Source organism: Xyrauchen texanus, chromosome 28, assembly GCF_025860055.1.
Source record: "Xyrauchen texanus isolate HMW12.3.18 chromosome 28, RBS_HiC_50CHRs, whole genome shotgun sequence".
In the NCBI taxonomy this organism is placed as follows: Eukaryota; Metazoa; Chordata; class Actinopteri; order Cypriniformes; family Catostomidae; genus Xyrauchen; species Xyrauchen texanus.
In genome coordinates, this window is record NC_068303.1 from 37,333,810 (window position 1) to 37,359,903 (window position 26,094).

At 41.6% G+C, this 26,094-nt stretch overlaps 1 protein-coding gene across 1 annotated transcript in view; it reads right to left on the reverse strand.

The window, feature by feature from the left end:
- The window catches only part of LOC127621781 (AT-rich interactive domain-containing protein 1B-like), a 161,062-nt gene that overhangs the window by 128,348 nt on the left and 6,620 nt on the right, over positions 1 to 26,094 (reverse strand). Inside the window, 1 exon segment of the mRNA XM_052095501.1 lies at positions 3,920 to 4,108. Coding sequence (XP_051951461.1) covers positions 3,920 to 4,108 — 189 coding nt within the window.

A 26,094-nucleotide genomic window follows, 5' to 3' on the forward strand; every position in this document is an offset into this window, starting at 1 on the left:
GATTGGTAAAGGTGAGGCACTATGTGCTTGCATATGCCAGCTAGTTGCTCGCTATAGGTGTTACCAGTAAATAGTATCCAAAAATACAAAAGCTTGATTGTGTGGGTGGGGTGGGGTGGGGTGGGGGCCCTACAAGACATTGTGCCCAGGGGCCTCTGAATTCTTAATCCGGGCCTGATTAAAAGTGATAGTCAACTATTGTTGGACTTTGTAAACTTGTGTCATCTACAAAGCAGATGTCCTAAATGACTTGCCAAAACTATAGTTTGCTAATATGAAATTTGTGGAGTGGTTAAAAAATGAGTTTTAATGACTTCAACCTAAATGTATGTAAACTTTTGACTTCAGCTGTATTAACCCAAAGTGGTCAAGTAACATTTAGATCTTCTAGTGCTCAAATGTCTTTTTGGGCTCTACAAATTTGCAGGTCAGAGTTCACCAAACTTGAATGTATGAACTGAAGGGATTGGGGCAAAAAGTCTAGCGAGACCACAGCTTTAGCAAATAGCAGTAATAACCAAACGTTAACCAATAAAATCATCTCCTAAAAATCCAATCAAATCCTGCTGGATAAAATCTATCCCACCCTACGTTATTTCCCCACTGGATATTCCATTTCAAAATTACATCCCATTATCGAAATTAAAGGGATAGTTCACAAAAATTTTTAATTCTGTCATCATTTTCTCACTCTCAATATTTCCACACCTATATGACTTTCTTCAGTGGAACACAAAAGGAGATGTTAGACAGAATGACAGAATCTGTCACCATTCACTTTTACTGTATAGAAAAAATATGCCATTGAAGTGAATGGTGACTGAGATTAACATACTGCCTGAAATTTCCTACATTTTTGGGTGAACAATCCCTTTAAAGGCAAGACAAAAGAACGTTGTTTTATGTTGTCTTTAAGCAGGTATAAAGGTACATAAACAAATACTCTACAATACATTCATTTTTTGCAAAAAACAATTCTTTCTTATATTGGTACTTTCCCATGGGTTTTTCCGTTTTTTTTTTTTTTCTTTTATTCTTTTTGTAAATAAGTTAGATATATGACCAAAAAGCAGCCAGAAAATAATTTTAATATTTTAAAAATTTTAATAATATAAATAACACAGCATGGTTGCCCTGGTCTCAGCCAGATGACACATCAAATTTCAGGTAGGGTTGTAAAAAAAAACATTGTCCTCTGGCCAACTTAACACTCGCAGTAGATAAAAGTAATTGCGGTGTCCCTCCCGGTCCAGTACGACAGAAACTATCAGCTTAAGTATGTTAACTAGAGATGGGCGGTATTACTAAATATATATAATGTAAACGAATATCATGGTAACAGAACAGATTTGTTTTTAATTTTTTTTTATCTTTGCTGGAAATTTAGTTTAATACTTAAAAAAACCTCTTATTTTGTTCCACTGAGTAAAACAAAATCACATGTGTTTGGAACAACATGAGAGTGAGAAAATGATGACAGAATTTTCATTTTTGGGTGAAATCTCCCTTTAAAGCAAACACACAATCTGTCAGTGTTCTGGGCCACAGTGAATAACAACCAGTCTGTGGAGCTGAACTTAACTCATTCCAGCAGTCAAGTTTATATTTAGTATTGCAGTCAAAACCCAGAATAGGTCGGCCCAGCAGAAAACCAGACAGCCTGCCAACCTCCTCTGACAGACAAGCAACTCATTAGACAGTCAACATCTCTGGTATACTGGGAGCACTGTCGCTCCACGCTGACAGGGACTACAGAACCGTTTCTTCTGCAACACACTCAGCATTTCCTCATGGACTGTCAATGTTTAGAACACCAGCCTGTGGGACATTCAGTTTCCCGTGGACACAATAGCATCTGTTGCTACCACTGTTTGAAAGCTAAGAGTCAGTGCTGCTAATCCTGATAGCTGCGCATAGAAAATAGATATCATAGAAGGACTGACACCCGTGTGGCAGCCAATAACGTGGCTTAAAACCTAATAGCAAAAGTGAAGAACTGCCATTAGACAAGCAACATAACTATATTTCTAAGTAGATAGTAAGGAAAATATGCAGAACTCTTCTAAATGTATTTAAATATGGTGATAACTGTTCACAGGAGCTGAGAATTACACTTTTATCAGTAGCTGAAAGCATACAGTATTCAAAAAGATTTTGCCATACATCAGTAAAGTATAAACTATATCTTATATCACAGAAGTCATTTCACAGTAATTATGGTTAACAAATGACTGATACAGTAAATGTCTGGCATCTGTGCAAAAACAGCATCACAATTTATAACACTTCAGTTAAAAACAAAAATGGTCAAAACGGTAATACATAAATATTACTAGATAGTGATTGTCAGGAATTTAATGATTCCATGTCTGATTCCTCTTAACAATTCTGGCTCCTTATTGCTTCTTACTGTACTTTTGGGGAAATACATGCAATTAATATTATGGATTTACTGCCTTTAGCCTGCCACGAAATGATGGGATTTCATATATCAAAAGAACTGGTTCTTGCAAAATGTGTTTATACAGACTTAGTTATTTTATTCATTATTTTCCTTGTTGTAAAATAGATCAAATTACACACACACAAAAAATACAATGTATATCTTTAAAAACACGTTGTCATATCAACAACCATCCAGTAATTTAAGTAACCGATTTAAGTCTCCCGAGCCTTAAAGGTGCATGCACAAAGTAATTTTTTCCTCATTAAAAACATTTCTCCTATGGTGTTCGGTCATTTGTTAAAAAAAAAAAAATATTAAAAAAATTGTTTCCTTTATCTGAGCAATACAACTTGGTGACTAACGCCTTTCGTCATCTGAACATACATAAATTGGGCTTGATTCGATAAGTCTAAGTGGTAGGGGGAAAAAAGAGACACCTTTGATATATGCGGTCAAACTTGACCGACCATTGAAAATAAATGAAAGAACAAAATCAGAGCAATTTTTTTTTTATCAGTCAAATACAATCAATAAATCAGCCACACTGCAGAAAATAAAATTACAGGGTGAGACTCTGAAACATACTCGCATGACTCACACACATAAACACACTTACACACACACACAAGAATGAACTGGTGAGACTTTAACACAACACTTTTTTTTTTTTTACATTTGTCAAATAAAACCAATTAATCATCCACAATGCTAAACATTAAAACTCAGAAATGAAGGGTTGAGATGAAAAGCACACTCACAATGAAGAACACACACACACACACACACACACACACACACACACACACACACACACACACACAGAACCAGGGCATCAATAAGTGGAGCTCTACAGCCATCTTTTAGTCATTATTGGCAGTATAAGTCATCTGTTGTTTTCCAGCTGATGACAGCAATCTGAAACACTCTCTCACATACCCACAACCACACACACACTAGGGATGGCACCGATCCGATACCTGGATCGGTACCGGATCCGATACTGACATTTCTACCCGGATCAGGAATCGTTGTATGTTTTGCGGCATAGATTCAAAAGAATCGCTCATAAGAGTCATTTGTTTGAGAATCAGACTAGACTGGTTGCAATGTATGTTTCACTGTAGATTTGAGCTCTAGATTCTTCCACCATCCGTACCGGAAAAAGAACACACGTTCAAGAACCATTAACTGTAACAAAAGTCATGAACAACATTCAGTTCCAGTATATATAAAAAAAAAGAAAATACCTGGTTCTCCATTCCCGAGCCTATTATTGGATGAGCAACATTCAAGGCATTTCACTTGCAGCTTCCCTGTTACCTATCAACCTTGTAAATGTGCCCTTCCGTGAGAGTATCTGCAAAGCTTTTTATATGGAGGACACAGCGACACATGATGCTTGTATTGAAGCGCTCTGGAAAGGGACTTGAGACTTAATCTGCACATTGTGAAAATTTTGATTTAATTAATTACCTGTTGCTGAGGATACTGCATCCCTCCTACGCCAACTTGGCCTCGCCCCTGCATTCCCATTGGGTATCGATGAGGAGCGGGTGATCCATACGACTGTCCTACATAAGCTCCGCCTGGCTGAGAGTAGGGACTGTTGCTCATCGCATACATCTGAGACCGCTTCATGGCCATCGGGTCCATAGGTGCCACCTATTGAGAGGGACAGCAGTCTGTGTGAACACATTCATATGACTATTATGCCTCACCAGACTGGAATACATATAGCAATCATAAGGTTGAGTGGTTTTGTAAATGTAGAGATTCGGGGCAACGTCCCACTGACTGATGGGGGGAGGAGGGGGACAAAGTTTTCCAAGTGTCCCATCTGTGCCAGAAAGACTGAGAGCCTTCAAAGCTAATCTTCTCATGTCACTGCCAAATTCAGGCCAATTGAAGCAGCACTTACAGAAAATGTGAGCAATTTGAGAGAGCCTGGCAGGGCACTATAAATGAACAGTTTAAGCGTCAGTAGTCATGCCAAAGTGCTTCACAGTCTCGAACACACACAGTTTCTCTGACTAGACAACTATATTTTCAAATTAGAGTTATTTTCTGAGCAGACATGCTCTAGTTTAGAGTAAAATTAGTTTGTGTACCGGCTATCCCTAAAGAATTCGTAGTGGAATAAACTTGGAAAAAATTGCCATGACCATGGAGTTTCCCGGTCATTTAAGCAGGAAAAGGATCAATGACGAGTCTAGTTGGTGTTGTTTGGCCCCGTTCAGCCCCGTTTTGCAGCCGGCCCACAAGGAAAAGTCCCAGTTCTAGCTATGGCCAGTCCACCCCTGACCCCACATTTGCTTTTGGCCTCATAAATCATATCCCAGACCCTGGTATACAATGGTTACCACATAAATAAAAAATAGTAATGACACAAATAACACAATGATTTGCTCTGCTCAGTATCTCTGTATCTCTGACATTTAGATTTTTTTTAGAATATGTTTTATGTTTTTAAAAATATGTGAGGAGATCACGTGGCGCCATGCGGGGGTCAGAAGTGTGAATGGCGAGCTCTTCGCACTTTGCTAGTTTTGAATTCTTTTGGTGTCTTAAACCGGTGAGATTCAATATACCCTGCAACAGAACTGTTCTATGAAGTCAACGTGTCAAAGAACTGAAAGTTCTCGGGCTTTGGAGCTATTAAGACACACATATGTGCTCAAGCTGATACCCCAGACAGGGCCGCAGACCAGGTAATCAGTGTGAGGCAGGAGAGATTCAACGTCAGCTGTCCAGCATGTCTGTAATGCTGGCGAAGGTCGTGGCGGACTTGGAGGATCTTGCTGTGATACGTCGATCGGTCACGGTATTGGAGACGAAATTCTCTGAGATGGTTACAAGAATCAGGAATGTCGAGAAACGGATCGATTATCTGGAGTCATCGGAGAGGGAATTAGCTGCTAACCCGCTAGCAACTAAAGTAGATTTGGAACGCTTTTGGGAAAAGCTAGAAGACCTTGAGAATCATAATCTGCGAAACGATGTCTGAATTGTTGGAATTCCTGAGCATGAGGAAGGCAGAGACATGGTAAAATTCCTAGACGAGCTTCCGAGTCTGCTCAACATAACAGGCTATAAGCTGGAAATCACAGAGTCCAGGCTCAGGGGTCAGCGGAAAGAGACAGGCCCCGATCAATTCTGGCGAAATTTCTGAGATCATCTGATAAAAATTGTGTTATTATGCTACGTGAGGAGTAAAGGAAGGCTTTCTTGGAAGAACCACAGCATTTGGTCCAGCCAGGTTGAGAATAGATGCAAAGGATGGCCATAGAGTGTTTACTTGTCCCCAACATGCGATATCCATTGTAAAGTATATGGAATGAGTGAGTCATTGTGTGGCGCTCGCTTTACAGCCTAGTGGACCAGACTCACTGAACAGTCACTTGACCGTCCGTGGAAACTAGGCACATGTTTTGTTTCTTTTTGTGCTGGTTCCGCCTAGTGGCTGGAGTTTTGTGGAATAACACTCCTTTGGGACAGTGGTGGATGAATCTGCACTTTCATTGTGTTTATGCCTCCTGTTGGCTGGAGTTTGTTTTGTGGAGTATTTTTTGCAGGACATTGGAAAGATTAGGTCATCTGTTGCATTCACTGAACAGTCGTTTGACTGTCTGAGGAAACTGAAAAGCTTTTGTGTGTGTGTGTGCTGGTTTACACTTGTAGCTTAAGCTTGTTTTGTGGAGGAACACACCTTTGGGACAGTTTTGTGAATGAATCTATATGTTCTTTGTATTTATTCTGCCTATTGGCTGGAGTTTATAGATTTTCTTCTGTTATGTAATTCTGTCTCACAAAATTTGTATAGAAACACCGGACATGCAATCCGATGGCAAAAGTGTTGCAGGGGCTCTCATAGGCATACATGGACAGTTTGAGTTTAAAGGGATGGACACCTGTTGGCACTGTCATGTGCGGGGTAAATGCGCACATTTTTCTTTTACTGTTTGTTTGGTTTGTTGGGGAAAATCCGGATTTGACTTTTGCAATAATGTTGGAATGTGGTCTTTATAATTTTGTTTTTGACACACAATATTTTTTAATAATATGATAATATAATTACATTATATATAATAAATAATTTAATAATAAAATGTCAAATATTAATATGAGTGGATTGTCTCTCTCCACGTGGAATGTGAATGGACTGGGGCACCCCATAAAAAGAAGGAAAGTTATTTATTTTCTTAAATGAGAAACGTTTCAAGAAACTCATCTTTCCTTGCAGGAAGCTGAAAATATTGGGAAGATATGGTGTGGACATGTTTTCTTTAGTGCTGGCTCAAGAAAGAGCAGGGAAGTCATTACATTGATAAGTAAACATCTACAATTCAAATGTCTCAAACAGATGAAAGATAAATTAAGAAGAGTCATTATTTTGAGTTAATTTAGAGGTGTTGTCACATATAGAGAAAAAAATTATATAGTTGGCACTTTATTGTATCCCTTTTGCAAAATCCTGATTTCCAACAAATGCTAAAGTCTGAAATCACTGTTTATATGGAGACCAACTGGTCCTCAGTATCCTCTGTGGGCGTGGCTTGGGAGGCACTTAAGGCGGTTCGTAGGGGTTGGATCATACAGTATGCCTCATTCATCAAAAAATCCAAAGCACAAGAATTCGTACAGTTGGAAAGGAATATTAAAAATGCAGAGGCAGAGCTGAAGCATCAATTGTCGGTTGATGGCCTCAGATAATTGACCCAATTGAAATACAGATATAATACTATTTTGTCACGGAAGGTGGATGTTTTGCTATTCAGGGCAAGACGGTCATACTTTGAGTCAGGGGACAAAGCAGGGAAGCTTTTGGCTAGATATATAAAGCAGAGAGTATCTTTTTCTACCATTCCCTCAGTGAAATCTGCTGGTGGTGAAATTTATACCTCAGCCATTGATATTAATAATGCTTTTAAAGAATAATATCTTGATCTCTAGTTCCATCTCTATTAAGATATTAAGGAGACTTTGTGGAACCTTTAGAACTCCCTAAATTGATGACTGAGAAAATAATTCTCTTGATTCTAAGATGAACTTGGAGGATCTTGGCAACAGGCTACAGGCAAGGCTCCAGGGCCAGATGGCTTTGCCACTGAATTTTGTAGATCTTATGCTACAGAACTGGCTCCTCTATTGTTCGAAATTTATACGGAATCAATAAAGAATGGAAAGCTTCCACCAACCTTGACACAAGCCCGGATCAGCCTGATTCTTAAAAAAGACAAAGATCCAAGTGAGTGTAAGAGTTACCGTCCAATTTCCCTGATCCAGCTAGACATTAAGATATTGTCAAAAATGTTGGCTAATCGATTAAGTTATGACATCTCTTATACATACATATCAGGTGGGGTCAGGTGGGGCCGCAGCACTTCTGATAACATTAGGTGTTTCATCAATATCATGTGGTCAATGGCGAATGATCAGACACTGGTCACTGCCATCACATTTGACGCCGAAAACGCGTTTTATATGGTAGAATGGGATAATCTTTTTAAGATTTTGGATATTATTTAGATTTTTAAGATTTTGTGCATAAGCTTCTGCTTTACACAGATTATATTTTATTATTCCTTCCAGTGGCCCAAACAGGACATTAAGTATTTTGGTATTTTATTCCCAGCAAATTTGTGTGATTTAGTTAGAATTCATATTGACCCTTTAAGAAAAAGGTTTTCAAGCGAAGTGGACAGGTGGGCTGCATTACATTTATCGATGGTCCGGGAAGTTTAATGTAATTAAAATGAATTGTATACCAAAATTCAACTACCTGCTACAGTCTCTCCCTGTAGATGTCCCCTTTCTTCAAGCAATTTGATAGCATAGCGCAGTCTTTCATTTGGAATGGTAAGTGTCCCAGATTATAATTCAGTAAGCATTGACAAAGGTGAGCTAGGCCTACCCAAGATTTTGTTTTATTATTATGCGCTCAGTCTCAGGCTCATTGGTCGCTTCCACCTGAAAGAGCCCCTCCCTGGTTTTGTATTGAACAGGAAGTTCTTGCCCCTGTTTAGCCATTGCAAAGCCTTTCTATCAACTAACCAGAGAAGTTAATTATAACCCCGTTATCTCGCATTTGCACTCGGTATGGACAAAAGTGTCCAGATTATTTTATTTATATTATATTGTTTATTTATTTAAATGTTGCCACGAGCTTATGGCTGAACCCCAAATTATGTATTAGTAAGCCCCCTTTCTTCTGGTCAGAGTGGATTGTGAGGGGGGGTTCCTACACTCGGTGACCTATGTGAGAGTAGTGTGTTGAGATCTTTAGAAAATTTGGTTCAACATTTTGTTATCCCCAGATCTCAGTTTTTTAGGCATTTACAGCTGTGCCACTATTTTTGGGAATAGCATACACACCCCTAAAGCGGCAGATACTATGGGAGTGGTGATTACTGCTTTTGGAAAAGGTCATGAGGCATCAGTGTATTACTCCCTGCTAATTCAGAGACTGGGGGACAGAGCTTCAACTTCTCTCAAGAGATTATGGGAGAAAGATTTAAACTTGGAATTGAAGGAGGGAGAGTGGGATAGGATTCTAGTCTGCATCTAGAGACGCAAGGGTGCGCCTTATGCAATTCAAGATTTTACATCGGTTCTATTTGACCCCCTCTAGATTTTATAGGCTTGGCCTTAAAGACACACCCACCTACTGGCGATGCCAATCAGAGGATGGAAACATAACCCATGTTTTTTGGGGGTGTGTTAAGATCCATGAGTTTTGATTGAATGTTCAGAGTTTAGTGTTTGATGTATTGGGTACTCAGATAACATTTTACCCCAGAATCTGTATTTTGGGTGATGGGGCGGTCATCGATATTGAAAATATACACATAAAGAGTTGGGTCTTAACCAGTGTCATGATCGCCAGACGGACACAATTAAGGGGTTGGAGGTCGGCTGGAGCGCCCCTCATTTCAGGAGTGATGCTCGGAGATGGGAAGGGTGGTGCCTTTGATGAAGGGTCATTTTGAAGAATGGGGCAGTTTAACTTCTTCATGGAGAATTGGGGCAGATATGTGTCATTTATGGATGTGTGATTATTATTATATTTTTTATTTGTTTATTTATTTAGTTGTATTTTAATATTTTGTGTGTGTGTGTGTATCTATATAATTTACAACCACTGGGATGTGACCATCTAATGTAATAATGGGGATTAATGTTGATTCTATGTCATATGTTCAAATATGTGAATCAATAAAAATTGTTAAACTGAAAAAGAATATGTGATATAATTTAAAAGAAAGCAAATCAACTGAACTTTAAGCATATTTTATCAGCATTTTTTAGGATTTAACTTTTTTAATCGTTAGAACTAAAATGTAGAAACCATGTATGAATGAAAATGTTCATATTAAACAAAATAATTATATAATTTAATGACTGCTGTCAAACATTACAAGCATTGGTCCATTCAGCCAGAACCAAAGAATCAAAGCACAAAAAAATTCCTTAAAGGTGCACTCAGTAACTTTTGTCTTCATGTCATCTTGGACTTACACTGACACCTAGCTGCATGGATGCAGCATCATTTAAAATAACTAGTTTTCGGTTTCAGATGCCATTGTAGAAATTTTGTATTCACAGTCAGCCATTATTACTTTAATCAATGTGTGAAAGTGTCACATAACAGGATAGTTATTGAGATTTAGCGAGTAGTATTCGGCTGGTCATGTGAATCTAACATGGCAGCCCCCATGTGCGGACCCTCTCCATGTAGAATAAAACATCTTTTATAAGGTTACTGATACGACTGGAGTCTTCATTTTAATTTGATTGGTCATGATTTTCTACATAAAGTATATTGCAAAATTACAATTCACATCTTTGAGTTAAACTTTTTTAACAAGGAACAAATTATTGAGTGCACCTTTAATGTTAGTGTCAAATATGATCTTACCTGAACAATTTCATAGGCTTGTGTCACTTCTTTGTCTACACATTTGACTTGGACACTGATCTTTTTTTTTTGTAATATAGATATGCCACAAACATCACCACTAATCTAAATTCAATATAATAGCCAAACAAAAAACATGGAAAAATCAAAGAACAATACAGTAGCGAGAAAAAGTATGGGAACACTTTGGAATAAGCTGGTTTTCTGCATTACTCGTGATAAAATGTGATCTCATCTTCATCAAAGTCACAAGTATAAACAAACACAATGTTCTTAAGCTAACAACACAAAAATAATTATACTCTTCCATGTCTTTATTGAACACATCTCATTAAACATTCACAGTGCTGTGGAAAAAATAAGTGAACCCTTGGATTTAATAACTGGTCGATGCTTCAATAACTACGGCTTAGACCTGCACAATGTTCAGAAGAAATTTTGGACCATTTTCCTTACAGAACTGCTTCAGCTCAGCCATATTCTTAAGATGTCTAGTGTTAATGGCTCACTTGAGGTCATTCCACTGCATCTCTACTGGTAAGGCCTAATGTCTGGGCAAAATCAATGCTTTATTGTTAAATGTGCATTTCAGTGACACAATAATATAAAACACAGTATATAATAATGTCACTTTTTTCTCTCAATCATTAAGTTGTTGATTTTTTAATTAAGGACAGAAATTATAATTTATTTCCACTGTTGCTACCAAATCAGGTTCTGGTGCCACCATCTGTAGTACTTTGTGGCACCGGTGCCACCACTCTTATATGTTAGTCTGGAGCCCTGTTGTGACATGTATGTTCTGTTAAATAGTTTAAATGATCTATTGGCATTTATGTTTTAAAAATAGTGAAAGTAATTTTCTGTGTTGAGGCATTTCATTATTTGACAGTTATTACTACAGCTATCTGAGCTTCCAGAGCCCTTCAAGTATCAAAAGCTCCAAGTAAATAATAAACACCCAAATGACAAGGCGAACATGAATAACCCATCTAAAATTATTCTTTGGTAAATTGAAGTTATTATTCCAACGACATGTGTAAATACGGGTCAGCCGTTGCAACTCCCGTGGACGCATGCAGAGCAGCACCGCTGCTGAAAAACCTCCTACAGGAAAACTGGTGTTGCTCTCTTTACGTGGACAGATGATAAGCTCTTCGAGATTACTTTGTAACCCTTTCAAGCTTTATGCAAATCAACAATTCTTGATCGCAGGTCTTTTAAGATCTCTTTTTTTTCGAGGCATGGTCCTAGTCAGCAGATACTTCTTGTGAATAGCATACTCAAAATGTCTGAGTCCTTTTTATAAGTCAAATTAGCTCTAACCCACACCCCCAATCTCGTTTTATTAACTGGATTCCAGGTTTGCAATCTCCTAACTTTAATTAGCTTTTGTTGACATCAATAGACTAAGAGTTCACATACTTTTTCCAGCCTACACTGTGAATGTTTGAATGATGTATTTAATATGAACAAGAACAATGCAATAATGTATGTGTTATTAGTTAAAACATATTGTGTTTGTCCAATATTGTAACTTAGATGAAGATCAAACCAGATATAAGACAAATTTATACATAAATGCATAAATGCATGTAATTCCAAACGGTGCTTTAGATTATGGTTGTCACACACATGACTGTATGAAAGATATGCTGAATGTCTGTCCCCTTCAGTTTTTTGGCTGATGGTTGTACATAAGACATTATTGATTATTCATTGTTTCAGTGAAAAAGCAGGTAAATTGCAGCTGTCTGTCACTACTGGCAGGCTGTTGGGCTCATTAATATTAATCACGTTGTCTGCGTTCACTCGATTTGTTCAATCAAAACGTGAACTGTTAGAACTAGCCAATGGGATTACTGCTTTGGAGTTAGCTCGCCCACTACTGCAGAGGTTTCTGCTGGGTGTAAAAGGCTTTGTTTTATGCGAACTGCAGCACTTTTTTCCCTTGCAGTACAAGCTTGAATGGGCCTGCCGTGGCCGCTAGAAAATCATCAAAATATTACTAACTACATTCTTGACCAATAGGTATCGTTTGAAAGCTTAGAAGCTCTACTTTCCAATGCATGCAGGCATTATGACCAAAACTGAACAAATGCTCCTTTTCGATAATTTATTAAAAAAATAAATTTCACTGTACATATTACTGCAATTAGTAAAACCATCAAACTGATCAAATAGCCATATGTCATATGTTCTTTAAAAGCTCTTAAAGAGTAGAATACAACCATTCTATTTGTTTTACTCAAAGACACAAATATAATAACACAAATAATAGCTAAGTCTTTGACAATTATGATAGTGTTGCTTATATGCCAGGTTTTCGCTTTTAACTTCATGAGGAAAAACAAACAGATCATTACTTAGAGGATGTGATTATCTTTCAAATGAGCCCACACACAAGGTAATCAGATGCATAGATCATTAGATAATCCACACAAAGCACAATGTTACATATAACCACCAGGAGATGGCGACATGTAAATGACACAAACTCGATGCAGGCTCAAGTCAAAAGGATCTCATTCTGTGAAATCTTATTACTAAAATGATGCCTCTGTGCTATGCATACTTTTAGTCATTGTTGTGTTTGCATCTGTAATTATTACTTAGGTACAATTTATGTATGTTTATTTATTTGCTTGAAGAGGGTTTAGGACACATGGAGACCTTTTTGGACACTATGATCAATTATTTTTGTAACGCTGTAACTTTTGATTGCTTTGTCATACCGACACAACATTTTTCTCAGATACAGCTGACACAATTTTTCAGAGCCACCTTATTTACACCCAGAGATATATAATGTCAAATAAGAAAAATAAGAAAAAAGTAAATTTTGGTGTGATTTTTCAGCAGTTTCTCGGGCTGAGAGTTTCAGAATGTATCATAATCTCTATCATTAAAAAATAATTCAAATCATTAAAAAAGTTCTTTACAATGATACCAAACACATGACCTTCTCAGTTCTTTTTTTTGTTTTGTTTTTTTTGTCAAGTTATATGCCTTTAATTTTGGGTATGCCACTGAAACAGGAAATCTTTAAAAACACATTCAGAACTTAAAGGGTTAAGCAAAATAAATGTATAAAAGGACATGTCCCCCTAAGTTAAAATGATTCCTACGCCCCAGTTCTCAGCAGACATGCAGTTTGTTCACCAGTTTCACAAGTCTCTGCAGCTCACTGTATATATAAAGATAGAAATAATGAAGTAATTCTCTGTGTCATTATTTGACAGTTATTACTACAGCTAACTGGGCTTCCAGAGCCCATCAAGTGTCAAAAGCACCCAGTAAATAATCATACACACATATTTACAGTAGGCCTATATATATCTATACTACCGTTCAAAAGTCTGAGGTCACTTGCCTGAACAGTTTCAGTTCTCATGATCTTAAAAATCTTAAATATTTGAAATTAGTTTTGTAGACAAAAATATAATTGTGCCAACATATTAATTAATTTATTTACAAACCTAAAATTGTATAAAATATATTGTAAAAATGTTTTTGAAATGGATGACTTGGACCGAATAATTAAGAAAAGCAGCCGATAAGTGCCCAAAATAGACGGGAACTCCTTCAGTACTGTTTAAAAAGCATCCCAGGGTGATAACTCAAGAGGTTGGCTTAGAAAATGCAAAGAGTACATGTCTGCAAATTCTAGGCAAAGGGTGACTACTTTGAAGATGCTCAAATATAACATAGTTTTGATTTATTTAGGATCATTTTAGTCACAACATAATTCCCATATTTCTATATTCATTTCTATTATTACATAATTCTGATGACTTTACAATTATTCTAAAATGTGAAAAATAATAAAAATAAAGAATGAGTAAGTGACCCTAAACTTTTGACATATACAGTATGTTCATAGCCTATTAGTTTAAAAACTAGTGAGCTGCCTAATTAAACAGTCCTTTCAGCACTATAGTCCCAAATTCTAGTGAGTGGTCTACCTAAACAACATTTTGGGCATAATATTCTCAAAACCTAGTAAAGCCCATTTTAAACGGCCAGGGCCCATATTCACCAAAAAAATCTTAAAGGGTTAGTTAACCCAAAAAATGTAATTCTCTCATTTACTCACCCTCATGCCATCCCAGATTACTTTTTTTCTTCAGCCAGATTTGAAGAAAATTTTAAAATATCTTAGCTCAGTAGGTTGATGTAGATTTGATCACGCTTTATTCAGAAAGGCGAATTAAGAGGAAAGGTAAGCAGTTTCCATCCTTATCTTTGTAACATTGTTCTAATCATTCAAACAGCTAATGTTAGCTCTAATGTTATTCTCTCCACCATGTTGGTAATGCAGTTCTCCAGTACAGCGAATAGTTATAAACAAATTAATTATGAAACCACCATTGGTTGTCTTAAATGGTTGATTTACTGTACCATGACAATAACAATAATAATGTGCATTGTATACATGCCTTGGCTGTTCTCTCTGTGACTATTTCTCTGCACAGCCTACTCATGTTGCAAAACAAACTCCACACCGAGTCAGTGATTGTTTTTTTTTTAACCTCTAGAAGTTAACCTTAACGTTAGTTAAAAACCGCAACTATCGGCCACAAATAATCAGAAAATCCGATATATCGGTCAACCTCTAGTTTAAAATATTTTCATTTAACCACTGGAGTAGTATGGATGATGTTTATAATGACTGTCTGTGATTTTTGAAACTTTAAAAAGGTCTAATCACAATCCATTTGCATTTTAAGGACATACTTAGATATTTTAAAATTTTTCTACAAATGTGTTCTGCTGAAGAAAGAAAGTCATACATCGGGGATGGCATGATGGTGAGTAAATTATGAGAGAATTTTTTTTTGGGTGAACTATCCCTTTAAGGCTAAAAGTAGCTTCTAAACGGAAATTTGGAGCAAAAAAGATTTAGGGGCATGTCACTCCAAATTATAGGACTAGTAAAACTTATGAAAGTTTTTCTTTACTCAACTGTACTTTACAAATGTATGTGTAGTAATTCATAAGATTTATGTGCACTAAGAAGTACTGAGGCTAATGAAATGTGCCACATGGATAACCGATATTCCAGTTATAATTCCCATTATACTGAACTCAATTTAAATAATTAAATAAAAACAATGCTACTTTTATAACAGATGAGTTGAGTAAAGTTTACTTGCATCTAGTTAACATTACTAAAAATTAAGTTCAGTTTATTTGAGCCAAATAAGTACGTTTACTTGAATTAATTAGCAATCAATTAGCATGCAAACTAATTGTCTTGAAAAATCTAAGTAAGATCAACTAATTCGATTTTACAGTGTAGGTTTTAAACAAAAACTCTTTGGAGAACTCCTAGTGGTAAGATAAAAATCTTTGTGAATACAGGCCCTGATCACAGATGAGAAACTAAAATATCATTCTAGTTTGACAAGGAGCAGTTCTCTCGACTCTAAAAATGAACATTCTGCAGGGAAGAGTGTTTGTGAAACTATGTTTGAAACGGGATGACGATAGAGGCAGCTGTAACCTCCGTTTTTTTGCTAGTTAGAAGCCGATTTAAAGCGTACAATCTGAACATGTAAGAAAAGGGAATGCATAAACATGCACAATATACAGTATACGGACACAGATTAAAGGTACAGCACTAAAATAACTCAGATGTTTGCAATAATTAAGAGTAACTGTGCACTGGTTTTTCAGTGAAAACATAATTATTAACAAGTTGTGTAGTGTACGCTTTTTTTGTTTGTTTAAGTTGTGCAGCTGTGCTAGATGCATCATATTTTGAACAAGACGAACCTATAGCAACATTGCCTGCACACTTTTTCCCACACATTTTTTGCATAGACTTTTCATAAAATCCTTCATAAAGAGTTGTAAGCCATGAACCAAACCAACAAGCATAATAAGTTTGTTTTGAGGCAAAAAAGTATTTTAAAATTAGACAAAAAGACATACAAAACCGTGTACTTACTGTCTTTTATGAGGGCATGAAATACAATCCCATGAAGCATTGCAAATTAAATAATTGAATAAAAAATGTTGGGAACATATAAAACTACTTATTTTAGGTTGTTGATTCTAAGTATAGAAACTGTCTGACAGGTCTGACAGGACCGTGGCATCATCATCCCATGTCTTTCTTGTGTTTGTTGTCTGTCTTTGTGTGAGTGCATGGTTTCATTTGTATTCCCTGCCGTGCGCTCTTCGGTCTGTCTTGTTTCATGTCGGAAGCACAGTGTCTGGATCCTGACTTCCTGTCTGGTTTGGTTTAGGTCTGTGTTTGACATGGGTGCATCGTGGTCATGTCATTTTGGCAGCATGCACTTGCGTCAACAGTTTGTCTGTCTCTCGCGAACAGGAGTGCGCCTCATGTCGCGCTCACATTGCGTGCCCGGGTCGCGAGCTGTCTTCTGCTTCACAGGTTCGGTCACATTGGTCAAAAGGTGTCGGTGTGTGTGTGTGTGCCCAAACTATCGCACAGCTGTTTTGGTCACCTGTTGCGTGCATCGCGTGGCATTTACCGCGATATGTATGCTCAGGTTTAGTTTAGTGTGAGAATGCGTCTCTTTGCATTGTCTGTTGTTGCTACACATTCTCTCGTTTGTCGGTTGGCATGTGCATATATTGCCTCATTGTCTTAGCGATGTGCGTTCATGCTATTCAGGTGTTGTTTTGTGAAAGCATGTGGCTTTGTTTGGTTTCTGTATCGCCACGGCTCTATCTTATCTCCCTGTTTGCCCATTATTAGTTAATTAGTCACACCTGCCCCATCTTGTTAACCTGTTGATTTCTCTCCCTATTTTAACCTACTTGTGTGTGCTGTCCAGTGCCAGTTTTTCTTGTTAAGTTTTAGTTTTTTTTTTCCAGTATTGTGTTTTCAGTCTTCCCTGTCAGTCCTGTTCCCCCCACCTGCTTCCTACCTGGTCCTGTTCTCCACTGCCTTCTACCCCATCCTGGATTACCTTTTCCCCTATGGCGTAGTTTATGTTTGTTTTTCCCCCTTGTGGATTTTTTGGTTGATGTTTTGGCCTTGATGGTGGTAAATAAAATCCAAAACTGAGTTTGGGTCCTGCCTCTACATTCCTTGACAGATAAGTAGTTTAGGGGTGAAGAGACACCCCTTGCGTAATTCACAGTGCATCATGGGAGTGGGCGGTCATTCCGAGGCAAGATTCGTGGGCTTGGTTGGCCACGGTTCTCTGACTGGTGAAGCTTTCTCTGCTGGACCATGGGTAATGTAGTTGTTTACCATGAATCCTACTATCAAACATGATTTTTAAACATTGCAGTTGAAATAACGCAGATGGATTGCTTCAATGGAAGCAAATAACAGCAATGAACAACCTCGGAGCTCAAGGTAGATCTGTCTTATAAGTGATCGTTGAAAATCCATTTGTCTATGGAAAAAAGGAATTGGATTTGTACTTCTGTAACCAGACAGTTGCACTCTATTAAAGGTGCTGTAAGCGAGTTCAGCTATTCAACTTCCATGAGACTGAGCATTTTGGATAAGCCACAAATGAGCTTTATTAAGACCAGAACGGTTGTTAAAAACAACAGTAGTAAAATAGTGAACGCAACTGACAACTGTTATGAACAACAAGGCATAAAATTGCATTATGACTCAATTTGTTGCAACTTTACTACAATGAGAACGTACAAAACAACTGACCATTGTCTGCGGACTGCAGACACATTTTTGTTTGCTGTTTACAGAGTCTAGACTTGACACAGAGATCAGTGAGAAATCTCAGGGCACTTATTTCATTACTATCTTTCAGCGAGTACGACATTTTTTTGCATACCTTTCCATGATAAAAATTGCTTATCGCACCTTTAATGTACGAATTAAACCCACAATGCTGACAATTTCGGGTGCATAATCCAATCTACATCATTCCACAAAAAATGTGCATTCTGGAGGGGAAAGTGTTATAAACTGACAGATACAATGAATGATCTTTCATTGTATCTATCAAACTAAAAAATAGTGAATCTGCACTGTCCAGCCTGTAAGCCCATTATTTATGGTTGTATAAGTTGCTCCGTGTCTGAAGTGGATGTTGGCCAATGAGAAAACACCAGAAAAAAAAAATATGCTTCTTTTTTATTGTATTGCAATAACAGAACAGAAAAGAAAAAAGAGCCAAGGGGATTAAACAAAACTGCCAAAATAATTAATACACAGATAACAATAGACATAAGAGAAAAGGGATATGGAGGGAGTAATTACATTAAATGAAGAAAAAGAAATCCTAACAAGTGTGCGGAGACAGATAAATAAAGTCATAAAAAACAGAGCTATATGGAGTCATATAGTGAAGAGTTTTAATGCTTTTGTGTGTTGTTCGGACACCGCAGCGCTGCGTTTCAAAACATATTTTCTGCAGGGACAAATAAAATGACCTAATGTTAACGGATTGTCCATATTTTTCAGTGGATGTACACATACTAAAAACATATTTTATAACTCACAAGATGATATCTGACGAAACCACATATGAACACACACAACCTGATTGTCTCCAGTGGCGATTATATTTAAAATTATTGTCACAATCTATTATTTTTAGTCGCATTTGCGACCATTTTGTCGTAGTCTGGAGCCCTGAATCTCATTCTCCCTGTAGTGTTAACTTAGTGAAAAACTGTGGGGAAACATGCCTTTATTATTTTTTTAAAGATTTTTATTCAATGCCTTTAAAGGGGTCATTGTGATGAGGAGGAGGGCGTGGTTGGGTCGGGCCGTGCACAGCTGGCGCTGAATCAGCTGATCAGCGGGAGAGCGAGATAAAGGGGAGACGGAGGCGCCGGTTCGAGGGAGAGATGCACGCAGCTGCAAAATATAAGTATCCTGCTGAAAAACTTCAAAATTGGTTTCAGAATGAAAGCATATGCTTTAGGTGTATGAAGACAAAACTGTCCTTCATCACACTTTGTTGACATTTCAGATATTTGTTGCTTTTCCCCTCCACTCAAACATACACCAAAGAAAGTGAAAGCTGCGTTAGACATTACTTTATTATTACGTTATTATTATTCCAAATTCTTATTTAGTTTTTATTTCTACTTAATTTTCAATCTGTCCATTCAATTTAGTTTTATCAAAAAGTATGGGTGAGATACATTTAATGTAATGAACTAAATACATTAAATACATTTAATAAATGGTCTTATTAAAACATATAATAATGCCCATAAAATTAAAAACGGAAAATAAAAACAGTAAAGACTAGATACCATTAAAAAAATATATATATCTACTACAGTATTGCACTTCACACTTTTCAGTCCTCCTGCTGTGTCCAGGTGTAGTCTACTACCCTAAAGTCAAGATCCAACTCACATTGGGCTGACGTTTCTTTCCTTTCACATTATATTTAGTATGGATAATAGTTGAATCGATACATCTCCCCTCTCTTGTGTTCTTTATTGTATTTTCTGACTTTTTTGCCATTGAAATGCAAGTGCCGGCTTTACAGGTAACACACAGATGTTACGCTACAAATATGTGACGGACTGAGTTGTACAATTTCCATCATGGTCTATTTCACCCATCATATTAGTTTATATGTCCCTGATATGTAGAAAATTACATTTTGTCTCAATATATGTCAAGAACCCCGCTCCTCTGCTTCTCCCCGTCGCACACACACGCGCGCTCCTCGAGCCCTCACGCTCGTTTTGCTCCCCCGAGCTTACTCGCTCGTTCCGCCCCCTCGAGCTTGCACGCTCGTTTTGCTCCCTCGAGTTTACACGCTCGTTTTGCTCCCTCGAGCTCGCACGTTCGTTTTGCTCCCTCGGGCTTCCACGCTCGTTTTGCTCCCTCGGGCATCCACGCTCGTTTTGCTCCCTCGAGCTTGCACGCTCGTTTTGCTTTCTCGAGCTCTCATGCTCGTTAGCAGGTCTCCCTCCTCGGGCTTGCATGCCCGCTCTCAGTCACCACATTAGTTTCACCTGTACTCGTCTCATCACCTATCATTGTTTACACCTGCACTCGCCCCTATATATATCACAACCCTTTCGTCTCACTCCGGTTGGTTATTGTGTTTAGTTTTGTTGTCCCGTCTAGTTCCGAACTCCCCTGTGATTCGTTACCCCTTAGCTTGCCAGCTCTAGTGTTCCCCTAGCTCCCCTGTTTAGTCTTACCCGTTATTCTGATTCTGTTTACCCCGGCTTTGACCCTACGCTTTCCTCGACCACTCTCATTGGATTTGCCCCTTGTTTATATCTTGATTCCCCGGCTTTTGACCTAACGCTCACCCTGACCATTCTTCACTGGATTTGCCCCTTTTGTACTGTTGCACGCTTTGTCTTTAATAAAGCTGTTTGTATTCGACATTGTGACTGTCTCTTCTTGTGCGGGTTACAGAATAACCAACAACACCGAAGACAGTCACAATGTCCCGCTCGGAGGATTTACGCAGCTCACTACAGCGGATGTTTTCAGCGCACTCTGCAACAGGATCTACCGTTGGGAGTCATGATCGCGTGCTCACAGCCCAGGGACAGCAGGTACGTGCGATTTTTGATTTTTGTCACCCTGTTCTACCTGTGTCTGTCCCTGAGCCCGTTTATGCTCCCAACGCATTTCTGAGCGCCGTGAGCCTTCAACCCCCTGAGAGGTTTGACGGCTCTTCGGGTGCTTACCAAGAGTTGGTTATGCAGGGCAGCAGTTATAGAACAAATAGCCGTGCCCTTAACATTATGGACCCAGCGGCCCAACTCTTGGTTTTACGTCAGGGGAGTCAACCCTTGGAGGCTTATGTTGTGGATTTTTGTGCCCTGGCTAACCAGGTGAATTTTGATGAGGTGGCTCTGAAAGACATTTTTCAATGTGGACTGAATGAGCCAACCTCATCATTCATGCCTGGTGGTCGCTGCTCTCTCAACCTGGCTCAGTTTATTGACCTCGCCCTACTGTACGCTGGTTCCTCGTTTACTGTGGGGGAGGCAGACACTGAACCAGCGTTCCACACCATGGCCCCCGTCTCGATGCCTACCACGGCCCCCGTCTCAAAGCCTACCACGGCCCCAGTCTCGAAGCCTACCACGGCCCCAGTCCCGAAGCCTGACACGGCACCAGTCCCGAAGCCTGACACGGCCCCAGTCCCGAAGCCTGTCACGGCCCCAGTCTCGAAGCCTGGCACGGCCAGCGAGTCAACGCCCATGCCTGCCAAGGCCAGCGAGCCAACGCCCATGCCTGCCACGGCCAGCGAGCCAGCGCCCATGCCTGCCACAGCCAGCGCCCATGCCCGCCACGGCCAACGAGCCAACGAGCAAGCGCCTGTAGCCTCGACCGCCCCAGAGCCAGCGCCTGTAGCCTCGACCGTCCCCATGGCCACATCCCCTGTTGGCCGAAGACGTAAGAGAAGGAAGAGGGCCCCTTCTCCCCAGTCTCGTCTTGTGCTCAAGATCGCAGAGGTTCCCTCAGAGTCTTCCATGGCTCTGCCGGGCTCTGCTCCACCCCCAGAGTCTTCCACGGCTCTGCCGGGCTCTGCTCCGCCCCCCAGAGTCTTCCACGGCTCTGCCGGGCTCTGCTCCGTCCCCAGAGTCTTCCACGGCTCTGCTCTGCCCTCAGAGTCTTCCACGGCTCTGCCGGGCTCTGCTCCCCCTCAGAGTCTTCCACGGCTCTGCTCTGCCCTCAGAGTCTTCCACGGCTCTGCCGGGCTCTGCTCCCCCTCAGAGTCTTCCACGGCTCTGCTCCGCCCTCAGTCTTCCACGGCTCTGCCGGGCTCTGCTCGCCCCTCAGAGCCCTCGCGGCCTCCGCCTCACGAGCCTCCCAAGGCTCCTCCTCCCTAGCCTCCCAGGGCTCCTCTCGAGCCTCCCAGGGCTCCTCCTCTCGAGCCTCCCAGGGCTCCGTTTCTCGGGCCTCCCAGAGCTCTACCCCTGGAGCCCCAACGGGCTCCGCCTCTCGAGCCTCCCAGGGCTCCTCCTCCCGAGTCTTTCAGGGCTCCTCTTCCCCTCGAGCCTCTCAGGGCTCCGTCTCTCGAGTCTTTCAGGGCTCCCCCTCCTTCCAAGCCTCTCAGGGCTTCTCCTCTCGAGTCTTTCAGGGCTCCTCCTCCTCTCAAGCCTCTCAGGGCTTCGTCTCTCGAGTCTCTCAGGGCTCCTCCCCCTCTCAAGCCCCTCAGGGCTTCTCCTCTCGAGTCTTTCAGGGCTCCTCCTCCCCTCGAGCCTCTCAGGGCTCCGTCCCTCGAGTCTTTCATGGCTCCACCACTCAAGCCTCTCAGGGCTTCGTCTCTCGAGTCTCCCGGGGCTCCTCCTCCGCTCCGGCCTCTCGGGGCTTCGTCTCTCGAGTCTCTCAGGGCTCCTCCTCCTCTCAAGCCTTTCAGGGCTTCGTCTCTCGAGTCTCTCAGGGCTCCTCCTCCTCTCGAGCCTCTCAGGGCTCCGTCCCTCGAGTCTTTCAGGACTCCTCCCCCTCTCAAGCCACTCAGGGCTTCGTCTCTCGAGTCTTTCATGGCTCCCCCCCTCAAGCCTCTCGAGCCTTCTCGGGCTCTGCCTCCCAAGCCTCTCGAGCCTTTCAGGACTCTGCCACTAGAGCCTCTCGAGTCTTCCACGGCCTTTTTCCCAGAGCCTCCTACGGCTCTGCTCCCAGAGACTCCAGAGCTTTCTAGAGCTCTGCCCCTCGAGCCTCCTACGGCTCTACCCCCCCCACTACAGAGCCTGCCAGGCCGTCGCCTCGGAAACCTCCCACGGCGCCACCTCCCTTGGCTCCACCTCCAGAGCCTTCCAGACCTACCCCTCTAAAGCCTCCTTCAGCTCCACTGTTTGCATAACCGGAGTTTACATTCCCCCCAGCGCTAACGCTAAGGAAGCGCTCTGTGAACTGTATGGGGCTATGAGCGAACTGCAGAACGCTCACCCCGACGGACTGTTTATTGTCGCCGGAGATTTCAACCATGCAAATCTCAAGACAGTGCTCCCTAAATTCCATCAGTATGTGGACTTTGCAACGAGAGGGCTAACGCGCTTGATCTTGTTTACACAAACATCCCAGGCGCTGCACGGCGGAGCCCGCCCCCACCTCGGCTACTCAGACCACATCTCTGTTATGTTAATTCCAGCATACAGACCGCTCGTCAGATGCACAAAACCGCTTCAGAAGCAGGTGAAAACCTGGCCAGCAGGAGCCATCTCTGCTCTTCAGGACTGTTTTGAGTGTACTGACTGGCACATGTTCAGGGAGGCTGCAACATATGGCGTTTCTACCAACTTGGAGGAATACACAGCATCAGTGACCAGCTACATCAGCAAGTGCATTGATGATGTCACTTTCTCCAAGACCATCACCACACGCTCCAACCAGAAGCCGTGGATGACTGCGGAGGTGCGCACGCTGCTGAGGTCCCGAGACTCCACCTTCAGAGCAGGCGATAAGGCAGCCCTAAGAACAGCTAGGGCCAAACTGTCACGGGCAAGCGCGCACACGCCCAGAGAATCCACAGTCACTTCCAGGACAGCGGTGACACGCGGCGCATGTGGCAGGGCATCCAGGCCATCACCAACTACAGGACAACATCAGTTGCCTGTGACAAAGATGCCTCCCTTCCAGATGCGCTGAACGACTTCTACGCTCGGTTTGAAGTGCAGAACGACGTGATGGCGATGAAGTCCACCCCTCCTCCCAACAACCAGGTGCTCTGTCTTACCACGGCAGATGTGAGGAAAACTCTACATAGAGTCAACCCACGGAAGGCTGCTGGACCAGACAACATTCCTGGCAGAGTGCTCAGAGGATGTGCAGACCAGCTAGCAGATGTTCTTACCGACATCTTCAACATCTCTCTGAGCAGCGCCGTTGTTCCAACGTGCTTCAAGGCCACCACCATCATCCCCATGCCAAAGAAGTCTTCAGTGTCCTGCCTCAACGACTACCGTCCCGTCGCACTTACACCCATCATCATGAAGTGCTTCGAGAGGCTCGTCATGAGGCAGATTAAGACCCAGCTGCCCCCCTCACTAGACCCACTGCAGTTTGCGTGATCGTTCAAACCGTTCAACGGACGATGCCATCACCACAACCCTCCATCTGGCCCTCACCCACCTAGACAATAAGGACTCATACGTTCGAATGCTGTTCATAGATTTCAGCTCAGCATTCAACACAATCATTCCCCAGCACCTGATTGGAAAGCTGAACCTGCTGGGCCTGGACACCTCCCTCTGCAACTGGATCCTGGACTTCCTGACTGGGAGACCTCAGTCAGTCCGGATCGGGAACAGCATCTCCACCACCACCACACTGAGCACTGGGGCCCCCAGGGCTGTGTGCTCAGTCCACTGCTGTTCACTCTGCTGACTCACGACTGTGCAGCAATGCACAGCTCGAATCACATCATCAAGTTCGCCGATGACACGACCGTGGTGGGTCTCATCAGCAAGAACAACGAGTCAGCATACAGAGAGGAGGTGCAGCGGCTGACGAACTGGTGTAGAGCCAACAACCTGTCCCTGAATGTCGACAAAACAAAAGAGATGGTTGTTGACTTTAGGAGAGCACAAGGTGAACACACTCCGCTGAACATCGACGGCTCCTCTGTGGAGATCGTCAAGAGCACCAAATTCCTTGGTGTTCACCTGGCGGAGAACCTCACCTGGTCCCTCAACACCAGCTCTATCACCAAGAAATCCCAGCAGCGTCTCTACTTTCTTCGAAGGCTGAGGAAAGCACATCTCCCAACCCCCATCCTCACTACATTCTATAGAGGGACTATTGAGAGCATCCTGAGCAGCTGCATCACTGCCTGGTTTGGGACTTGCACCGCTTTTGGACCGCAAAGCCCTGCAGAGGATAGTGAGGACAGCTGAGAAGATCATTGGGGTCTCTCTTCCCTCCATCAAAGACATTTACAAAAACACTGTATCCGCAAAGCAACCAGCATTGTGGACTGACCCCACACACCCCTCACACAAACTCTTTACCCTCCTCCCGTCTGGCAAGAGGTACCGAAGCATTCGGGCCCTCACGGCCAGACTGTGTAACAGCTTCTTCCCCAAGCCATCAGACTTCTCAATACTCAGAGACTGGTTTGACACACACGTGTCCTGAGTTGCACTTTAATAACTGTCACTTTATAACTGTCTGCTACCTCAATAACTGCTATGTGCATAGAACATTATCTCATAGTATGTTATGTTTACATTTTTAGAAACTGTCATCTTTTTGCACTACTGAGTACTGGTCGGCGCTGCACTGTCTATTGTCCTGTTCATTGTCAGTAATTTGTTGTACTGTCCTGTACTTTTTGCACATGTATTTTTGCACGTGCACTTTATATAGGTATATATAGGTAGTTTATATAGGTATTTTATTTTGTTGTGTAGTCTCATGTGGTCCTATGTTGGTCCTTTGTTGTTTTTATGTAGCACCATGGTCCTGGAGGAACGTTGTCTCGTTTTGCTGTGTACTGTACTAACTGTATATGGTTGAAACGACAATAAAAACCACTTGACTTGACTTGACTTGACTTCCTGAGCCTTCCAGGCCTTCGCCCCTAAAGCCTCCCTTGGCTCCACCTCCAGAGCCTTCCAGGCCTTCGCCCCTAAAGCCTCCTTCGGCTCCACCTCCAGAGCCTTCCAGAACCCCGCCTCCAGAGCCGCCTACGGTGCCGCCTCTGACGGCTCCGCCTTTCACGGCTCAGCCCGGACTTCCTGACCCTCTCCCTGTCCTGTGGCCTCTTCCCTGGCCTCCGGACCCTATTTCTGTCCGGTGGTCACCTTCCAGACCCCCGGACCCGGACCCTGTCCTCCA